The 21,767-nt window shown below is 42.1% G+C and overlaps 1 protein-coding gene across 5 annotated transcripts in view; it reads right to left on the bottom strand.

Moving 5' to 3' along the window:
• Nucleotides 1-21,767, bottom strand: part of YEATS2 (YEATS domain containing 2) — a 53,370-nt gene that overhangs the window by 8,447 nt on the left and 23,156 nt on the right. For all 5 annotated transcript variants that reach the window (XM_068954193.1, XM_068954197.1, XM_068954195.1 and 2 more), the window contains 14 exons: nt 19,858-19,961; nt 17,129-17,236; nt 15,900-16,073; nt 14,412-14,670; nt 13,381-13,542; nt 11,679-11,794; nt 10,252-10,410; nt 9,396-9,569; nt 7,039-7,237; nt 5,075-5,206; nt 4,722-4,820; nt 3,568-3,679; nt 2,154-2,227; nt 964-1,043 (listed from right to left, as the gene is read on the bottom strand). In XM_068954193.1, coding sequence (XP_068810294.1) covers nt 964-1,043; nt 2,154-2,227; nt 3,568-3,679; nt 4,722-4,820; nt 5,075-5,206; nt 7,039-7,237; nt 9,396-9,569; nt 10,252-10,410; nt 11,679-11,794; nt 13,381-13,542; nt 14,412-14,670; nt 15,900-16,073; nt 17,129-17,236; nt 19,858-19,961 — 1,952 coding nt within the window. The remainder of the gene's footprint in view (nt 1-963; nt 1,044-2,153; nt 2,228-3,567; nt 3,680-4,721; nt 4,821-5,074; nt 5,207-7,038; nt 7,238-9,395; nt 9,570-10,251; nt 10,411-11,678; nt 11,795-13,380; nt 13,543-14,411; nt 14,671-15,899; nt 16,074-17,128; nt 17,237-19,857; nt 19,962-21,767) is intronic.

The following is a 21,767-nucleotide window of genomic DNA, read 5'->3' as shown; positions in this document are numbered from 1 at the left end:
GAAAACAAAAGGAACATAATTTTCCCAGAAATTAGAATGGCAAGGAAAAGTAAGTGTGGGAGACGGCTGTGATCCTGGCATCTTTGGCAGCTCTGAGCAGGGCAGGCATCTGCTGCTTTCTCACCCACCCAAAACCTCAAGAGCGAGCCCTGTCTCAAGGACACCCCTTTACAGGGGCCCAGACGCATTTCTGTCTTGACTTCAACTGTCTCATCTTCAAAGTAACACTTAGAAATAGCACAGTGCAAGAAACCCAGCAGAGCAAAAGATGCTTCTTTATATTTCGGTGAAACTGTTTGTTCATTTAAGTTGGAGACAGCAGTGAGTCTAATCAGTTTATTATTTTCTCTACACATCTACAGCAAGATGACAAAACTATTAAGAAATAATGGGAAAACATAACAATCACAATACTAAGAGATCCTGATTAGTTGAGATATTTATCCTTGATGAACTGACAACCTGTTTCAGTACTAGCACTTCTTACGTCAGATTTCTCAATCCTCTTTCTACAGAAAGTAGATATAATCCCATGAAAAGATATAAGAAGGACAAAGTATGCTGGGGAAAATTCCCATGACCATGGCATACCATACACAAGTGATGAGGATGAAGTGGTAAAGGACAGTTTGCAAAAATTCTATTTTAAAAAAAATTTTCTAATTAAAATTAAAAAATTAGAATTTATTTTTTTTCCATTTTTTGTTTAAATGTTTCAAAATCATCTTTGAATCAAAGGAAAACTGACCTTCAGAGTCCCTTCTACTTGAGAAAGCCTCTGAACAATAAATTGGAGCACTACCTGAACAGCAATCAGTGCATCTTGCAGTGAGGAATGCTTCCATTTAAAATTTGACAGTGCTTCAGAAAATAAAACTGTCAACAACAATGAAGGTTCTGTAATTCAAAAATCCTTCTTGCATCCCTAATGACTGCTTACAAAACACAGAAGGAGAGGATTACCTCGGCTGCCCTCCTCTTCCCAATATTCCAGCTGTAATACTGTTCCACTGAACTGGCGCAAAAAGAGCTGGCATCTTCACCTAGAAAGGACAAAGCCAAAAAAAACAGCATTAAATTTTAACAACTGAAATCAGATCAATTCTGGATGTGCTGTATTTAACGGAGAGGAAAGGGGAAACGAGTTCTCTGTGTTTCACGCTCACAAGACCAAGGACTGTAACTTTTTCAAATGCTGATACAACTCTTAACAAATACACGGATGCGTGTAGCGGACACTTTGGGTTTTGGATGCACAAACAGCATCCCTCTTGGTCAGCACACTGGGACACCTATGGCCAAGGACCGTTTTAAGCCTCTCCTTCCCCCAAAAACTCTAATGAGGTAGACCTGTAAGGCTGTGTTACTGCTCAAAGTCTCTTCCTTCTCAAAACTCTTTTTTTTGTCAACAAATTACAACATAAAAAGGAAACAGTGAAGAGGTTTTCTGGCAAAACATACGGAGGGGTCATGAATTCCAGGCCAAATATTCTTGAATGCTATTATAGGCCCCAAAGCAATATAGAATAAAAGCTTTACTGTGCTACTCATTCCTACTTTACCCATTGCCCTTATCTTGAGAAGCTCTACCCTAGCCAGTCTCCAGGAACTCCTTTTCAAAGTGCATCAGCTACCAGAGAAAACTGATGCATTTTCAGCTATGTAAATGAGAAAGAGGTATGCAATTATAAAGTGTCATAAAAGATGAAATCAGTTCTTTGTAAACTACCACCTTTGGTTAAAAACAACAACAACAAAAATGTCAATGCTGAGATATATTACCATATTTGCAAGTATTTCTGAAACTCTAGCATAAGAGACATGCTTCATAATAGACTTTAAATAAAAAAAAAAAAAAAAAGAGGACAAAACCAGGAACCAGGTAAAAGAGCACCCACTTGCAGTCAGTATGTGAGCAAACATGACCTACTTCGAATAGAAAAAGAGATTAAAGTTAATAGCTGCTGAAAATACACTTGGCTTTACTGGACGGACTTAATTCTAAAAATCTTTAGAATAACCCCGAAGTAAGTTCTCTAGGACAGGGGCTTTATTTCATTCAATTTTTTGTAATTTTTGCAGCTATAGAGTACACAAAACATTCTGTTGATACACTGAAAATCGCAAACCAAGCGTTTTCATTCACTGCTTACTTTTTTCAGCAACCAATGGAACCTTCTTCACTACTGCTGTTAAAAGCTGCTGGATGTTCTCCAAATATTCTATGCTGCAAAGAATAAAAAGAATCACAATGAAGAATACTGCTGGAATTGATGAACCAGATGCACAAGGTTTCAATATCACTGCACTATTTGAAAGCACAGATTCTAGTTCCTGGCCCCAAAGCAGTAGAGAAACACTAGTGCGAGGATAAACTCCTGTAATGTCTCACTTCTGAGAAAGTATTTCAAAGTGTCCTTCTTGCGTTGGCGTCCCTATCTGAAGCTACATTTATCAAGCTGAAGAAACTGGCTTTAGCAGGCAGGCTTGGAAGAAATCCTTGTATCATCTCACAATCTGCAACATTATTTTACTGCAAGTTGTCCCAGTAGCAACTTGCCATACTGAATGAGCAGCTTTGTACTTTCTTTTGCTACTTATTAACCGTCCATCTCTTATGATGTTCTGTTTACAGGGAAAGACTATGCTAACTGGCTCATTTGATGGCACTCAGCACATCTGCTATAACATTAAAACATGTGCTAACAGTTTAGGTACAAATTTTATTTAATCAGTCATAACGAACAGAACTGTATTTTCCATCAGTTATTTTATGACTAAGATAATTCCAAGTGCGTACTGATTTAAGATTTATTCCTGTCTCCTACAGATACCTTCCACATCAGGCTAATGTCTACAGGGATATGTCAGGACAATAACACTTTTCTAAACGTGGAGACAGGAAAGCAAGCCACTGGGGAAATCAAGAGCAGAAGAGCCATCTCACAGACTACAAGAACCATCCAGAGAAAAGCCTCCAGAAACTACTTGCAAGAGCATCGCAAATAAGGCGCTGGACTTCACAGCATCCAAACACACACACACACACAGATGGTATTTATTGTCTAATTCCAATTCTGAGCCAAGACAGGCCTCAAATTTAGTACCTGCAGAAATGTAAGAGCTTGACAAGACCAGAGGGGCAGTTCTCCTACTTACTGTAGATGGTTCTTATTTAACCTGTATTTCATCGGACACAGTCTGACCCCAGTAAGAGCACTCAATGGCAACAGGAATTATGCAAGCAGTGATAATCACAGACAATAAAGAAGCTTTAGAAATCTGAGTTTTTAGCAATCCCCAAAACAACTGCAAATCATAAAATAACTTTTTTCACTGTCAGCAGCCTTGAATACAAATCCATTTACAAAAGAAAATATTGCAGCACCGTCTGAAATGAATGCCAGCCAAGAGGATTAGCAATGATAAAACAGCATATGTAACAGAAGATTTAATAATGTATTTTTGGGTCAAACTGTTAATACCATTGCATGCGTTCCTAGCATCTCCTCCATTCCCCCTAGTATTCCCCAGATAAGAACTCTTTATAGAGAAACAAACAATTACTTGATAACATAATTCCCAAGTTCTGAGCTCTCTTCTGTTTTTACTGCTGCTTGGCCTTCTTGGGTTCCCACAGAACTGCAGTTTTGTCCTGCTGAATCAGGCTCCATCTTAACTTCAAAGAAACAGAACACGTTTTAAAAGACAAAAAGCATCAGTGAGCCAGACAATAACGTCTCGTGAGTGAGACTCCAATAAGGCTAATAAAATTGTGGACATCACTGATCAGAACTGCTCCACTCTATCAAATTCTGAACGGTCCGCAGACTAAAACAAACGCCTAGATGCATCCTCTTTAAATATTAAACACCACTACGTTTCTTCCGTTTGCATTCTACTTTTTAACTATGAATAAATGTGACCTTGTAAAGAATATATCCCTTGTCTATGCTGAAGGACAGCCACCAAATCCCCCTCCAAATCTCAAAACGTTCACATTTCATTCTTTTAAAGAGATTTGTGTGTGCATAACAAACTGTTCTAACATTTTGCATATGACTGGTTGATCTAAACTGAACTGCCTGCAAATATGCACTGGCATTTCGGTAAACTAAGAGCTAGTTGGAAAAGTACTAGCATTTTTAGCGAGAAGTGACATTTCTCCAAAATGAAAACTTTCTTTGAGGACATCACCAGTTTTGACATTAGTACGTTTTCTCACATCTAGGACAAAACTCTGGTGAGACAGGAGGAGGAGAGCAGTTCTGAACCCAGAATAGCCAGGCAGTCTGTCTAGTCGTTCATCCAGGATGGGAGAAACATGGCAGTTCCGCATGAACTAGACTTTGAGTATTTCAGCTCTGGGCTATACGTTATTCTGGAAAGTATCAGTAACTGTAATTAAATACATGCTGCTCTATGCATCTGCACAGTGATGGACTAAAATAACGAATGTTTATATTACTTACAGTGGCTTTTCAGAACATCCTCATTTCTCTCTGTACTAACCTATAATTTAGGCTTTGTTGAGAAGGAAGTGACAGTTAACTTCCTGGTCTCCAAAACCCATTTCTACTTGATTTAAATCCTACTAACAATGGAAATAAAGGAAACCACAGCCACAGAGTCTACTTTTAGAGTGAGGCCACTAGTAGAAAGCAGGTGTGTGCAGAGCCAGCATACTGCTGTATTTAATTTACTGAGAAATTCATTGTTACCTTTAGCAACAGAAGCTGCAGAGGGACTAGGGACAACGGTACTGGCTGTTGTGACAGCTGTGACAGCTGAAACTTTGCTGGCAGAAAGCGACTGTATCACTAGGGAGGAACAGGGAAAAAAAAAAGAGGACAACAAAGGGGAAAAAAAAAAAATCAAACTCCACACACTTTGACAAATAACCACGCTCAGAGGCAAACGCTGTGTTTGCAATATGAAGCTTAAGGACAAATTCGCTTGCTACCTTTTTCTTCTATCTGTAAACCTTGGACCAGGTATTCCAGCAGTGACTAAGAGCTACTCTGTGTCAAAGCAGATTTTCAAACACTACCTACTCTCCTTTTCTGCATTTTACCTTTGTTCATAGGCATGAGTATCGTTTGAACACCTCCAGAAGCTGCGTTTACACCGAGCTGTTTAAGCTGGCTGGGAACCGTCAGAACAGCCTGCTGCGGACTAGACTGATTTGAGTGGATTTTTAGCAACCCTGCAAGAAGAGGGGAAGACAAAACGTTGAACAGAACACGTTATTTTGTTTAAATAGTCTCTAGCTATATCTCTCCCTCTCTGCATGAAATCGGAGGGCATGTAAGCTGGCACTACCACCCTCTTAAGCCACAGCTCACAGTGAACTGTCAGACAAGTTTTTATTGACAAGGATGACTGCCAAAACACTGGGTTGAGTTATATGCTACAGGTTATATGCTATGTTCTGATATTTGTGAGGCAAGATTCATAATCAGCCTAAGATTACTTAGGTAGTCAATAAACCTGTTAAATGGTGAAGCTAAGCTCTCTTAGGCCACAGAGCTGGTCTCTAGCAAGCTATTAAAAGCCAATGGTTTTGCAAGTCTCTTTCCAGGGCAGTTCACCACACTTTGAGAAAGCACCTCATTTAAATGGTGCCTTGGGGGACGTCCCAAGTGATATGCAGATGTGTCAGGACAGCACAGCAAGGCACCCAAACAGCAAGGTGAGCAAGAAGGGACGTTTTCAACTACCCCATTAGCCTGACGGGTGGGAGACACTGTTTGTTGCAAAACAATGGGGAAAAACTGAGATTCTGTTTGAAAGTTGCCTTTAAAAATTCAAACCTCAAGAATTTTAACACAGTATTTTTTCTGACCCTGAAATAACCCGTTTTATAGCAATTGTTTCTTTTGGGATTCTTGAAGAAATAGCTTTTTAATGTTGAAGTCAGTGCCTCAGGATTACCGGAAAAAAAAAAAAAAAAAAAAGGGAAAAGAAATTCTCACACCTAAACTGCAGTCTTAAGCTGAAGGCCATCTCGTATGGCACATTTCCCACAAAAAACCTTGGTGCTTGGTTGGTAAGAAGGACAATACTCAATTCTATAATTGTGGCAGTTTTAATAGCCTCTGTTGTACACTACCAAGCTCTGGGAAACACAAACTCATGAAAAGAAGGAGTGGTTTAGAAGACTGTGTACATAGAAAGCCAGCAGAGTTGCCGTAAATGACACTGTCAGAAGGGCTCAGTGTCACTTACTTCCTTTCTCCTGTATGTGTAAGCCTTGTTTCCAGTTAGTAAGTGGCCGCTTCAAATGAACAGAACATGCCAGCAAGTAAATTAAAAATCCAAACAACGATTTCTATTTTTAACCAATGCTACTCAAACTAAGTCTGCTCTGTTTGCTCTCCATAATGCAAAAGATACTGGAAGACAATAAAACTAAGTAAGGAAAACACCCCTCTTACACAGGGATAGTCCATCTTTATTACCTCCTCTTTATTACCTTGAACTATTCCAGAGCCCATCTATCTTACTCTAGTTTGTAGATTATGACTTTATAGCATTCAATTCCCCCTAATCAACACTTCCCTCCTTTCCAAACCAAACAGAGTAGATGCACAGCTTCAGGGTCAAGCTCTCCTCATGCAACTTCTAACATCCTCGGCGTTTCACTTCTACAAACAGAATTAAGTCTGTGGTATCTCTGATATTTTGATACTTTCAGTGTTCGGTGATACGCTATGCTCTTGAAGGAGGAGGAAGCATCCTCTAATGAGAGCTTGGCCCGAAAGCTAAAAGTCTCTCTCAAATACCAGTGGGCAACTCACACTGTTATTTGTATCAGACACAGTAAACACATCGATGCGAAAGGATGCCAAATTATTTACCCATCTCTTGGCTATGCCAAATGTTATCCTAGTAAGGTGTTTTGGAAAGCGTGACCTCACTTTCACACATTCACAAATGCAAGTGACCCTAAATCCTTCCTTTCACAGTGCAAGACACCTAAAGAACCTACAGTCACGTTTAACTTTCTAATAGAAGGTCATGAAGAGAGTTCAATACCTGATACGGCAGCTTTTCCAGTCACAGGCGTTGGCGTAGTCATCAGAGAAGCAACACTTACAACAGTAGAAGTAGCAGTTTTACTCACTGCTGATGAAGTGGACTGGCCCTGGTTTATACAGATTTGGTGTTGCTGTCCAGAAGTCTTTGTTGTAGGACCTCCAGAAGATGATGAGCTCGCACTTGCATTATCTATTTGCTGCATAAAAGAGAGAGAGAGTAATATCAAAATCCTATTCACTCCATACATGATTTAACAATAAGCACAAAGAAGGAATATCTAGAAGTAATAAAACTACTGTTTTTAAAAATAAAAACAAGTATCTTTTATTAAGAAGCAAGAATTTCTCAGACACATATCCAAAAGCCCATACACAATCATCGCACAGACACAACGATGGCCGTTTCAAGCAGAAATAAAAATGAAACTATGCACACAGGAACTGCTACCACTACTGCTTTGATAGTATCAGGAGCCAGGTCCCTTAACTTCAGTAAGCAGGTAAGTCTCTAGATGAGAAATCTGGCCCAGTAACGTTTCACATTTCCCTGCTGCTCAGAACTCCAGAGGGATCAGTAGAGAAATGGAGCAAAGCTGTTAATGCAGGTGCCTCCACTGACTCAGACAACGGGTCGCATTTTGACGTTATGCAGGCCTCAACTCCAATATGTATTTCTGTTTTAGAATGATTTAAAGACTGATACTTGCACTCTTAGCACCCAGGTGTATTTTGCAGGTAAAGAAATTCAAAGTCAGTATTATTCTTTCTGCGATTATTTGCGCATTGTGCACTACCCTTCATTTTACAATAAACTGACAAAAACAAAGACCTTAATTGACTTCACAGAGCCTACAGCTCTTCTGTTCTTTAGCTGCAGAAACTCATTCTGAGGGGCTCGTGCTGAGAATATCATTTTGGCTAGATAGATGTGAGACATTTTCAAATCTGCTCATCAGAGCTGGAAAAGCTCTTCAATGTTCATCAACTCAGACATCAGGCAGATACTTGTGTCCTGGCTGCTCTACGTCCTAGGTAGGGCTAGGCAGGGACAATGAGATGGTAATAACTGTCATCAGGAAGCCAGACAGGGGAAAAGTTTAGGATAGCGACAGCGGATGGAAAATCTAAATCTCTACAGCCTCACCGGGAGTTGTAAAAACAGCGAGTAGCTTTTAATGCAAATTCCAGCATCTTCACCTATACCTGCAGTGTAGCACCAGGGTACAGCCCTCTTTGAGGGCAGCATGGCCTCACACGCAACTCGTTTAATCTCTGCCTCTCCACAGGCTAAAGCGACTAAAGCGGGAGGAATCCTCCTAGTGAACTACGCTCTTTCGTTTTTGGTGCCTCCTCCCTAGCCCACGAACTCCACAACATGGACAACCTGCAACAGTCAGATACACTGCTGCGTCCACTCACAAGAGACTTCACTCTGGGAACACAAATGCTTTATTTCCAAACTCATTCCATGGGAAACTACTCTTTCGAAGGCTGCGTTGTTACGATTCCCTTGGGGGTAAACAGAAGAGATATGCTTTGAACACAGTCAGATTCAAAGGACCACGAACCCTGTGCATTGTTGGCCTCTGATACTGGTTCAGGGCAGATCGAGCACTAAGCACTGTGAAGAGTCAGTGATCTCGGGTGAACAACCTTCAGTATAATTACTGCTGGCTTTCACTGGCCTACTAGATACAGATTTTCAGGTATTTTACATCTTTCTGCAACTTTCCATGTCAGCTAGACAGATTTGGTGTTTGAGAGGCCTGAAAATCTGGTCTGTATAACTGCGAAAACTCTGTTTTGGATAAACCCTCTCCTGCCTACCTGCATTTATAATTCTAATAACTGTAAGAACAGGAAAGTGCAAGTTTCAGTGTGTGCTCTCCCTTTGTTTCTTCACAGATATTTTACTATTTTGTGGAAAACAGCAAACAAGTCAACAAGAAAGGAGTTGTGTTAACTGCACTGGAACACAAATACAGAGCTCATCAACCAACAGAGCTGACTAAGACGGATACCAGTGGAGGAAAAAAAGCAGCAGAAGTCCTTTCCTGGTGATTATACTGGCTAGAAACTAAAACAAAATTTTGGTACACATGCTTGCAACAACAAAGACCTGGGTGCAAATGTTTTACTTCTGAGACAGTACACAGATTGCTCCTCCTCTGTAAAAGGACCTGAGCAACCTCAGTAGGAAGAGTCCAAATGCAAAGCAATACCCTGTGTTATCTGGAACACAAAGCTCTTTAGAGAGATGCTTCAAGACAGCTTGCACGTGCCCTGGGGTCTCCTGAACTTCTGACTTTGACCTCTAGCCTCCAATTACAGTATACTGTCAATGCTGTTTCTCACCTGGGCCACTCCGTTTGTGGGAAGGGCCATGGCAGAAGTAGCAGCCGTGGTGATAACGCCTCCTGATACTCTCAGCACAGTGGTGCCAGGCTTGGAGAGCTGGGATGAGGTAGGCACTGATTTTAGAGAACCATCTGATATTTTCATCAGTGATGTCTGTCCACTGGGTGCAGCCTTTGAAATGGAATTCAATGTAATAATTTATTTATTTTTTTTAAAGAGACAAATGCTTTTTACTAAAATACAAAATACTTTTAATAGACTTTTCCTCTTCCAGTGAAAGAAGGCATTTTGTGGTAAAAATAGCTGGAAACCGTTAGACACAACTTCCATCAACTCAAATTGCTGACTTACAAAAATACACCTACCAATTTTGGATGGTCAATCTCAGGCGCTCTAAGGGAGTTTTAATTTCACAGGGACCACTCAGTACTTTTTTAAAAAAGGGCCTCTGAGGAACCTCAAGACAGTCAGGGCCAAAAATTTCAAAGAGAGTTAGCAGGCGTCCCATTTTTAAGATTCAAATATTTAAGCATATTTTTGTACCTGACTGTATTCACTTCTTTAATTCCCGATCATTAAGAAATCCTTGAGCCCATCTATAAACTAGCAACTCGAGGTTATATGTAACCTACTCTGAGAAAGTACATAAAGCTGGAAAACTGGTCTACTATCTGCCATGAAATTAGGCTTTCACGTACTTTCCTTACATAGTGCAGCCAATATTTTAATTATACAGAAGAAAAAACAACAACAACAAAAAAGGCAAACATATCATCATGTGTGTTTGCATCTCCTATGTTTTATTTGACAAAATACTGAGCGGTAAGAGAGAAACGTATCATTCGCAAATTACCTGTGCAAATAAAGCTGTTTTCTGCCCAGTTATCACTTTTAACGCTTGCTGTCCTTGTGTGGAAGATGATCCAACTCCTACGCTGCCCTGAACAACTGATGCTGGTGTCAGCTGCTTCCCAGAACTCTGAGGAGAAGGCTGGCCAACCAGAAAAGTGCCCTGCTCCAGAAACAAGAGTTAGAGAGATCAGTACTTTCAAAGACAGTTAACACAAACCTATGAGTGTCAATACAGAATACAAACGTGTAGCTGTAATGCCACAGCAACATTCGTAGGTGTTCTCTGCGACGCACAATAGTGTTTTAAGTCGATTTTTGACATTCTACTTATCTGCTGCCTCATCAAAACCACTTGGAATTAAAAAAGAAAAAAAACTCAAGTCCTCATCTTTGCTGACCCCAGTGAAAGGGCTTAGAGGAAGTCTCCACTTTGCCCAGACCCGAGAGCTAGCAGCACACCAGTACCACAAAACATTTTGTCCTTGAAAACACTGCACCTTTAATTACAGTGGATGGTTCTGCACCCACAGCCAGGCACAGTCACCTTGGTGCAAAAAACCACTTTCTAAGGCAAGGAAGGTGTGAAAAAGCCACAGTGAGTTTCCAGTCTCCTCAGAGGCATTCAATACAATTTACACACCCCATCATCTTCAAGTTTATTCGTTATGACAAACGCTACTTACCTTGCAAGACCAGAGAGGCTACTGCTGGGCTTGGCAAAAAGGAGAGGGTATTTTGTTGCCTTCTAGTTTCAAAACCCAATCAGTCCTCCCACAGGGCCACATATTCAGAGCACAGCCTGTGGCAATCAGATCCACAGCTGGAGGCCTGCACCTACCACCTGAGGCCTTCCTGTTTCACATCATTATTCAATTGCTATCCTTCAGAGGCTTCATTCGCTCTCCCATCTCACGTGGATCCCTGCATACAATCCTCTGTTTTCTAATCTTCCTTACTCAACCTCGCCATTTCTCTCCAACCCTTCTCCTTTTTCTCCTATCTCTAGTGCTTTCCTCAAGGTCTTGCACATCCATCTGTGTAAGACAGCTCTTCCAATATCATCTCTGTCATATGACACTTCTTGTGCTGGAGACTGCTTGTTCCCCTGCAATCATGCGCTCCTGTTATATCCCATCTCTTCTCCCTCCGCTGCTTGCCCTGGTCTTACTCAGTGTTGCTTTCTGAGCCTGCAAGAAACCGTAAGGGGTACCTTACACCCTGCTATGGGAAGTGAGAGGCAGAGATGTGCAGACGGCCAACAGAAAACCAGATGCCTGGCAGAGGGGAGAGGCAAGGGTTGCAAAAAGAGGATCCAGACCCCATAGCCCGAGACTGTTTCACCTAGCACAGAACCACAGGATACCCACACATCACCAACCGCAACCCGAAATGTCAATCTGCTTCAGTTAAGACGCTTATGTCGCTGACCTGCGGTGTCTGCTTCAGGATGTAGGACGTATAGGTGAGATGTTGTGACAAGTTACTGCTTGTGCTTTGGGTCGCTCCTCCTCCACCACTATTTGTAGAAGAGCCAGACTGGAGACCTGTAACCAGAATAAAAGGCTTGACCCCTTAGTAACCGGACGCTGTCAGCTGCTTAAGCAACCCTGTATGTACGACTAACTGAAAATACCTTGCAAGATGCTTGCTGCCACGTTTTGTAGCTGAATAGCATCCAAGCATAGACACAACAATTTCCCAGTACAGCACAGTTCATATGTGCTGCTGTGCTCTCCTATAGCTCAGCAACTGCCATGAGCACAAGGAGGTATGAGGGGAATAAGGAGGACCTGTGGACATGCAAAGCTATTTTTCAGGCTGCTGTGAAATTGTTATCATCAGAAGAAAACAATGCCTGACAACTGAACAGTCTTTTCAGCAGTCTCTTACAGATTATGAATCTGCAGCAAAAGCCCCGGCAATACTCTGAACCCTACTGGCTTCTTGCTTTCATTTTTGCTGGCTGTTCCTATGCAATTTTGTTAACACAGAGTACTGACTCATGGATACTAAAGGGTGATGCTTTGCAGCAGTATTTTGATCTTGCTCTGCCTCCAGAAGGAACATTCTGGACACAGCCTTTTCTGCAGTCTCTCATTAAGAAACAAGGGTCAAAAAATATTTATGATTTTATCAGTAAACTCATAAACGTTAGCTTTCTTGAGGCCTGTGAGATTATTTCCTTGTCAAGGTAGGACTGCCTTCGCTGCCTCTATAAATCGCAAGAAATGGGGCTCCCCTCACAAGTTCTACAGCCTAAAACACGTTTGCTAAGGGTATCTAATTTTTCAGTGACATCTACTGTATTACTGTGCCACTGGTATTTACAGTCTTATATATTAAACTGAACAACACCTCCTCCCCACTGCCAAGATCAGAACTAGGAGCAAACAACGTTGCACCCATTCTATCCTCCATCCCAATCCCTAACCTCAACATGAGCATTCTGGGCAAGGCTCATAAAACTCTTCATCTATACAGACCAAAACCCGCACTATTCTTTTCCGACAGCAATAGCACACTATAAACAAATTGTTGCCCATTAGGACCCATTTAGCGATGCTGTTCTCCAGGTTTGTCACAGCGGGTTTGAGTCAAAGCACCCCATAGCACTCCTGATGTTCTCAACAGTTTGGGGTCCAACCTTCTATCAATATTTGAAACTATTTCTTCCCTTCATTTCAGACACAGGATCTTGTCCCTTTCAAAGTTAGTTTCTTATTTTTCCAGTTTCTCCAGGGTTTCTTTCTATGATATATTAATAGCTTTTGCCTTCCGATTCATCTCAGTTTTACATCAGGAACATGAAGTTCTCTCTGCCTCTATAGATCATAATGAAGAGTTAAAGAGAATCCTTAGCTGCAAAATTTCAGAACAATTACAGTGTCTGCTTTGGGCAGACAAGCAGAGATTGAGAATGCTGCACAAAAAGCAGTTTCATGTACAGTAGGAGACGCTTGTGAGATTTCAGTCTTTAAAAGTACCACATACTGTTTTTGTTGTGAACAAAGGAATCTCATCCCACTACTGACTTCCACAGTACCAGGATGCTTTATAGCAAAAGGGGCAAACGTATTAAATACGAAGTGATTACATTATTTAACTCATTAGATTTCCCTGCAAGACTAACTAGCATTATTTGTGGCTCGCAGTATGGCTCCTTGGGGTATTAGAAGCAGTTTTCCTTTCCCAGAAGGATTCTTGCTGTTGGTGGTGAGGTAAAGTTTGGTGCCTGGTGGTAAGTTTGCCAAGTTTGCCAGGTTGGTGGCTGGTAACTGCAGTGTAGCCATCACTAGGAAGACAGAATTAAAAAAAGTAAGTTAATGCTTGCAGAATGCATTGAAATCTGCACAGGATGAAAGGCCTAGGAGAGGCATGCACTCAGCCTTTGATAATCCATACTTAGCTAGCCTAACTGCAGATCAACTCCACCAACGATGCATAAACACTTTAAGTATGTCCGAAGAAATCTCTATGCATTCAGTATCACCTATGGCCACAGCCCAGACAGGAACAACCCTGGGGCCAACAGGGCTCACTTGAGTTTAGAGGCCACACAGCACCTTTCAAACAGTCCAGAGTCTGAGCTGAAATGCTCAGCTGATGTCAGCTGTGCGCAGAAGCAGGCTGGGTGCTTCTGCCCACGCTACCGTAACTGTAGGCACTGGGGAAGATGTGCAGATGCAATGAGGAGAGCTAGTTTGGCTTTTGTTGTTTGGGTTTATGCGGAGCCGTTTGGGCTCCTAGAGACCACAATGCTGGGCAAAAAAAAGTATGAAAGCTGATTTGGGTCTCTAGCTGGTATCTTGGCTATCTCGCTGATCTGCGCCCCCAGGCTTCTCCCCGCCCCAGGGCACCTGGAACCACCACTGCCCACAAACCCAAGGGCCGACTTGAGGTCTGACAAAACTGTGTGCTCCATTCACAGAACACTGCATGTTTTGAAGTACTTGTGCTCTCTCTCTTCCCCCTTAAAGATAATTAACAACATTTTCTTTCTTACTACACCAGCCTCAGTCAGCCAAAATTTCCCTCTGGACTTCTATACTAATTTTATTTGAAGTTCTTCTACCCCACCCAGTTATCTTCGGACTTGAACGAATCATTACAGAGCCCCATAATCTCCCCATGAGTCATTACCAAGGTGTAAAATTACTCTACCTGAGCCTTGAGATGCACTTTTCTGAGCACCTGCTGAAGCAACCTGCGCCTTTGTTATAGTCTGTACAGGCTGGGCAACAATTGTCCCTCCACCTCCACTCACGATGGCTTTGGCTACACCTTGAGTCACAACCTGCTTCGGACCAACAGCCTTTGCTACGGAAGAACTAGATTTTGCCACAAGTATCTGGCCACCACTGATGGCCACCGCTTGTTTCACTGTTGACTGTAAAGCAGAACCAACTGGAACACCAACAACCTGCAACAAATAAGCATCAAATGATGTGCTTCTAGCAAGAGTAACCACTGAAATTCTCTCTGGTGCACTACCCCAATCACCAAGCGTTTTAGGACAGTTTATACATATCTGCCCATGTATAAAGGCTATTCATTCTGAAATATAATTAAACTGGGAAATGACCAACCCCAGATGAAAACACAAACACAACCAGGATTTCAGAGCACCCACAAAAGACTGAGTGCATTCAAATTACAAGGGCACCTTTATTTTTCTCTGATACGTAAGCAATGGCTTAATTCCAACTGAAGATAAAGCTTGCCTTGGCAAAGCAGAGATCCAAAAACTTAGTTTCAACTCATTCATGGAAACAGACTCTCTGGGAAAACTATAGCATCAACTAAGAATGCACCAAGTGCTTCAATTTTATGTGTTGACAATATCTGCAGGCAAACACAGAGCTTGCATACTTGCTCAAATAGGCAAATAAGCCAGTAAAAAGGACTATGAACTGTTGCAAATGAAAATGTGTATTTACATATGCGTAAGTAAAAGCTACTTATTTTTCCGCTTGTGCTTGGCACATGATATGACTGTATCCATAACAGGAATGGGAAAGAAGGGGGAGAACCTCTGCTGCATCCGTTATCTTGCCACTGCACGCTTACTGTGCCTTCCGAGAAGCTGCTTTTCTTTTGCCACAGCAGCACTGCAGTGGCACAGACTCCTACGACAAAACACCTGGTCCTGTTGCTGCTCAAGGAGGATTGCTTCCACCTTATGCTAGTTCTGTTCCAGCCTCCACCCCTACTCTCTATTTTTCCTCTTCTTTTTTAGCTGCAGTCCTGTTGACCATAGAAAGAATTTGATTCCTCTTACAAGACGACCTGGGTGAGTTTCAGCAAGCATTGATGATGGCAGCCAACCTCCTGGGACATCAGGATGCAGTTCAAGCACACCCCCACCCTGCTGCTGCTATGGGTTAGAGAGAAGTGGGAGATGCTCCCTGTAAACAGTGAAACACAATGGTGCCTGCTCATCCTGCTCTCTTCACAAGCAGGAAAGGTGAGCATGATACGAGGCACTCTGCGCACATGGGGAAACCAGCCACCCAAGGTGCTGCTGCCTGTGCCCTGTAGGAAGCCGGTCTGAGGCAGAACCGACCCTACATCCCTGGGAGAAACACAAGGCATTGCAATGAAAATGCAGGGAAGAAGAACAGCTCACACCAATGCACAAGTGCCCCATACCTTAGACTGCACTGCCCCCTCTCCTGTGCTCATGACTGGCTTCTGCGGTGACAAGGCTAACATGTGGCTGCCTTTCACAGTGACATACTGCTGCACAGAGGCCTGAGTGGTTGTCCCTGTTGCTGGCAGTTGGGGTTGCTGGGGCAGCTCTCCCGGCTCCTGTTTTATTATCACCTTTTGAATAGGAAGAAATAAAAACAAGAAAACAACTAAATCACTCGGGATCATTCCCGCAAAAGCCTGTCTGCAAGAAAGGGCACGCAACAGTCAATAACTCAAATGTGGCTCTTATACACAGCTAGGTGAACTCTGCAACCCACCTCCAAAGTGTAAGAGGAGGGCTAATCCTGACACACAAGTGTGTGATGGGGATACAAAATATTCAAAATTTGAGGAGTGCTCATAGAAATTGCTAGAAATACCGCAATGGAGAGTAAAACTAATGATGGGGCTTGGCCATATGCGACTTCCTCAGAGCCTGCATCCCAGAATGCAGCCAGAACGCTTTAAGGTTTCAAATTTCTAAACACCTTTCTGTTCAGATCATGCTCTAAACCCATTTTCTTTTTCCTGTCCTGCAAAATCATAACTCATATTACAGCTACAGATATTTTAACTGATTATAGCTAATACTATTATTTCATGTATAGCTAAAAGTGGTTATATGCAACTCTGGGATAGATTCTGAAACTAGTTGCTAAGATCAGCAGCTCAAGAAAGGCTGACTTTTGTGTTAGATTGCTGTAGGTATGGTAAGTGGTAGGAGGGACTCCGTCATGCTACTCTTGGATCACCTAATACTACCAGCGACAACTTTAAATTCAGGCTGGTATTATTTAAGGAAATGCACTCACAAATGGCAACATCTGACATTCAGAAGTCACTATAGCATTTTGTATGAAACTCGTGACAAATGAGCCTACTTTTATTGCATCCCAATGAGAAATAGCTTTGAAAACATTAGCTTTATATAGCAGTGATTCAAAGGACAACAAGAAAGGATGAAAGAGAAGGAAAAAAAACCCCACCCCACCACACACTAACAGTAGAGCCACAGGAAAAGAAAAGAAAAACAAGATGTGCTTGTTCAGAGGTGCTAGAGAGCTCTTGGCACCCTGACTCCAGCAACAGCTTTCCATGCACTTGAAGTTATACGCTTTGTGGCACATGTTGGCACAAAAATGGCACTACTGAGCTCCTTTTTCCTGTACAAAAGCCAAGAGAAATACCTTGGTAAAAGCTCCAAGGCCTCCTGTCACAGATTTGGGGCTTTGCACCTTGGAATGACTTCCAATGGGACAAAGGGGTGGCATGGTGGCAAACAGAGAATCTTCCTGCTGCAATAAGAAAGATACGGCACAAAATCAGTGAAATAGGCAATAAAGAAATAAAGCAAGCGACTGCTAATGAGGGGTAGCATGGATAATCTGGGCAGCCCCAAATTACCTGCACAGATAAGCCATTTCCAAAAATCAGTCAACACTTAAATAAAAGGCACGTTACACACTTAATACAAACCTTCAAAGCAAATTTTCTTTGGCAAGTTACATCTCCACTGGCAGTAAGTCCTTCTTACCATACCATAAAGCAAGTGAAACAAATCAACTCAAGCTCCTCCACCAGCTTTCTATATATAGCATTTCAGAGCTGCATATATAGAGTAGGCAAATAATTTGCATACTTTAGCCTTAAGAAGGGAAGGCTCAGGAGGGTTCTTCTCAATGTGTATAAATACCTGATGGGAGGGGGTAAAGAAGATGGAGCCAGAAACTTCTCAGTGGTATCCAGTGAAAGGACAAGAGGCAATGGGCACAAATTGAAATACAAGAAATTCTGTTTAAACATAAGAAAAAACTTTGTTTACTGTAAGAGTGATCAAACACTGGAACAGGCTGCCCAGCTATATTGTGGAGTCTCCATCCTTGGAAACAGACAAAACCTGAATGGACACAGACCTGAGCAACCTGCTCTAGTTGACCCTGCTTTGAGCAGTAGGGTTGGACTAGATGATCTCCAGAGGTCCTCTCCAACCTCAGCCATTCTATGATCCTATACACAATCCAAGATATAGAAGAAGTAACAAGTTGAGGAGCAGGAGGAAAAAAAAAGTTCAATTCAAATCGGCAAGCAAAATTATCTCAGATGAATTTTTGCTCTCATGTAAGTAGAGAGATCCGACGGCACGCAGCCTTTCCAGGCAGAACTCTTGATTTGGCAGAAATAGTGAAGCTACCTAACTAAATGGAATAAACACACTTCCACACCTGCAAAATTGTATTTATTTCATTCTTGGATCTGATGCTGGCAGAGAAATCCTCAAATGCATTTGAGGATGTTTGTTACGGTTATGCTTCATTTAATTAAAATAATTGCATTCTTTTACAATTAGCATGAACTCAGGCTACAGTTTCACAGTCACTCTGATCCAACCCAAGGACAGGCCATGACCAAAAGACCCAAACTCCAACCCCACATTCCTGCCATCTTCCTTGGGCTGACACATGTGGCTGAAAACAGGTCAGAGTTACCTGCTCTGGTTCACCACATGCCTAGGCAACTACTAGCAAAAAGGAGGAAGCATGAAGACAAGGCTACAGGCACAATGAGTCCTTTCAACAACAGCCTGCACCTAGGTCACTTTAAAGTGACTAAAGAAACATAGCCTTAAGTCATTAAGGAAAAAAAATACAGAGAAAACTAGCACTTATTGAAGAGATGAGAAACGTGAATTAAGCATAGTCTGTAACATCACTCAACTATCAGATATTCCCCTTGTCTTAAAGGAACCTTAAAAAATACAAGTTCTCCACCTAACTGAAGATACAAGCACATAAACCACAATATATTTCAGTTTACAGAGTTGTGGGTTTTTTAAAATATCTTCAGCTTTCATCTGGCTTTGCCCTGGAAATACAGAACTCAATCAATAGTAGTAATAATATGTGCCTACTCTGACTCATTAAAACCTTACAGAACGAACTGTCCCAAACCAGTGCAAAATACAGATTAAGAATGATTTTACCAATGTTAAGTGAAATCCATCTAAGCAGAGAGGCTCTTAAAAAACTGAATAGGTGGTTGCACACCTAACATTTAAAACACTACTCCAAACTAATTGCTTCAGATAGCGATCTTCAATATGTCTTTCCTAACATACATGGGAAGCATTTCAGTTACACATATAAAAGTGTTTGTTCTCTGCAGGCTGACTGGTAAACCCCCTCCACACCTCTCTCCACCATCAATATTCCTGTGACCTGGGGACAGGGAAATGCTCCTGTTTTCAGCAGCATGTTGCTGCTGAAACATTTCCACCAGTTGCTTTTTGCTGAGGCCACTTGCTTGCCAGAAATATCCTTCCTTGCGCAAGACATGGAAGAGATTTTATCTGAGATACTTCAGCTTCATACCTTTTGGGCTTTGCAGGTGACAAGTATGAACCCTCTTCACTGTCCGTTTACACACTCAGTTACTCCACTGTTTACATGAACGTTTTTCTCAATTTAGGCAGGTGTAAAGCCACTAAACAACCTATTTTCAAATTAGGAACAGCTGCTATGCAAAAATAACGAACACAGCAGAGGTTTTGAGGTAGGCATTGCTAGCGTAATCGCATACTGTCATCAACAAAGTGAAGAAGATCAAAGTCATTTATGGAACAGCCCCTTTGAAAGAGGAGGCATTTTGAGAGCTGTGCCCTCTGCGGATTTCCTCATGGTAAAGCGAGAGTGGTGCCTTTAACAGAGGCACAGGCAACTCTAACTACAGCTGCATAAACTGACACTATCATCTTGTATAACCACCACGTTCTCATAGGGCTACAGCTGCTAGACAGGGAAAAATTGTATATGAAATGACAAGAAGTTGCCCAAGAGGCAGAATTTATGATACTAAAAAAAACCTATGCCGTAGGAAGCTGGGTTTTGAATGGAAAGTACACACCTAACAAGAACATTACCTTGACAGCTGAGGTTACAAAACTGCTCCCATGGGTCTTTGATACAGGAGATCCAGTTCCATGAGAGGCCTGACAAACATTTGTCAGTTTGCTGGTTGGGCTCCCTGCATATCGGGAAATAAAGCAGATTTGAGGTGAGGGCCACGGAACGGTGCCACTGAACACATGAAACTTTTCTTCTAACAAGGAAGGTGGCGTTTCACTTCAAGTTTATATTCTCCATGAGGTACACAAAATGAGGTACGTCAGTGGGAGCAGGGAAGGGCACAAGCCAAATTAATTTCCATTATGAAGCTGAAAAAAAGAACTCAAACCCAAAACACTAATGTCCCCAAGAAGTTGAGACAGTTATAAAAATAATGGGGAAAAGTAGGCCTTTGTCTCCATCACCTTCATGGAATTAGAAAGGAGACACTTTTTCAATAGTTGAGCAGCCTCCTATTTATACTCTATTCCAGCAGGACCTAAAACCCAACATAGTTCTGCAACACCCACGGCGACAGCCACTACCAAATTTTCACGTGCAGAATCCACACCCCAGTGAGCGTGCTCTCAGAGCTCTGTTCCTTGCACACAAACAGTCAGGTAACTTGCTGGACGACTGAGGATATTAGCTACAGATGTGAACGTGTGAGATTAAGGCAGTAAACGAGCTGCCAGTCAGAACTTGCTACTGCAAACGTAATTCCTTCCCCTCCTCAGAAGCCCTCTGAACCTACACTACCCTCAGACACTGGCATCTGGAAAGGGTTGGGGGAAGCTGGAATAAACAGGAGGAGAAAGGAACGCCAGAAAAAGAGAGATGTAGCGTGAGGAGTAACAAGACTGAGAGAGGTAGGGAAAAAGAAACAGAAACGAGGAATGAAGACACAGGTCCCTGTACCTGCAGAAGATGACTGCTCTGGGAAGAGTAACATATGGAGACGTTTGCCACAGCACGCTCCACGACCACCCCGAGACGGATGCGGGCTCAGGAGCGGAAGGTAAACTTACCCTTGTATTATCAGAGCATGTATGCAACACATTGCTGAGCAGCAGTTCTGTTAATACTACTGATTTGGTTTTGTTTGTTCTGTTTGTTAAGAGACACAAAAGCCGTGGATTATACACATGAAAATACAGTAACAGTCTCTCAGATAGTTAAACCATAATCTGTATACTGAAATTTAAAAGTAAACTGTGCAGCCACTTCTAGAAATAAGTGATTTGTGAAAGCTGGCTTTTACAAAGCATGAAGTTTCAGTTCTCACCCTTCTTTTTAAATATGATTGGTAGGCTTTATCAAAAATGCGATATTACAGCGAAAGTCACTGGGACATTACACTCAAGCCAATCTGGCGGCTGCTGCCAGAAAGGGCCAGATCCACATCCCCTCTCCTTCCCTGGCACAGTGTCTGGTGATGAGCCTATCCGATAACAAAACTCCATTTGGGGTGGAGGATGTTAGTTTTCCACTCTGTCACTGAGCTGACCCGACTCATGTGAGATACAAGGGAAGTAGCAGGAAAGGAAAGGAAAGGGGCGGGGACAAACAATTTCTTTCAGGCCAGTCTGTACTTACATCACACTAATGGAGTGGGAAACTGCACCTTTATAGAGGCATTAAGACCTTTATGTCCAGCCCAGCTGGTGCTTCTACAAATCCTATCCTCCACGTACAAATCTTTACTAGGAGAACATGACAGTTACCCAAACTGTGATAAACCATACGCAATTTCAAATGCGGATTAGACAGTCGGGTTGGAGGTGTGGAAGAACTGAAAACCAAAAGTAGTGGTGAAACAGCTTCAATTTTACCAAGAAAGCACCAAAACATACTGAAAAAAACTCTGTTATTACTAGGTTCCCCCTAGCAACTCTCCTATGATGAAGCTAAAATTAACACAACATTACAGTTGTTGACTCTCCCT

This window comes from Struthio camelus, chromosome 9 (genome assembly GCF_040807025.1).
Source record: "Struthio camelus isolate bStrCam1 chromosome 9, bStrCam1.hap1, whole genome shotgun sequence".
NCBI classification, from domain to species: domain Eukaryota; kingdom Metazoa; phylum Chordata; class Aves; order Struthioniformes; family Struthionidae; genus Struthio; species Struthio camelus.
Note: the sequence above shows the minus strand (reverse complement) of the source record. Positions and strands in the feature narration are given on the sequence as shown.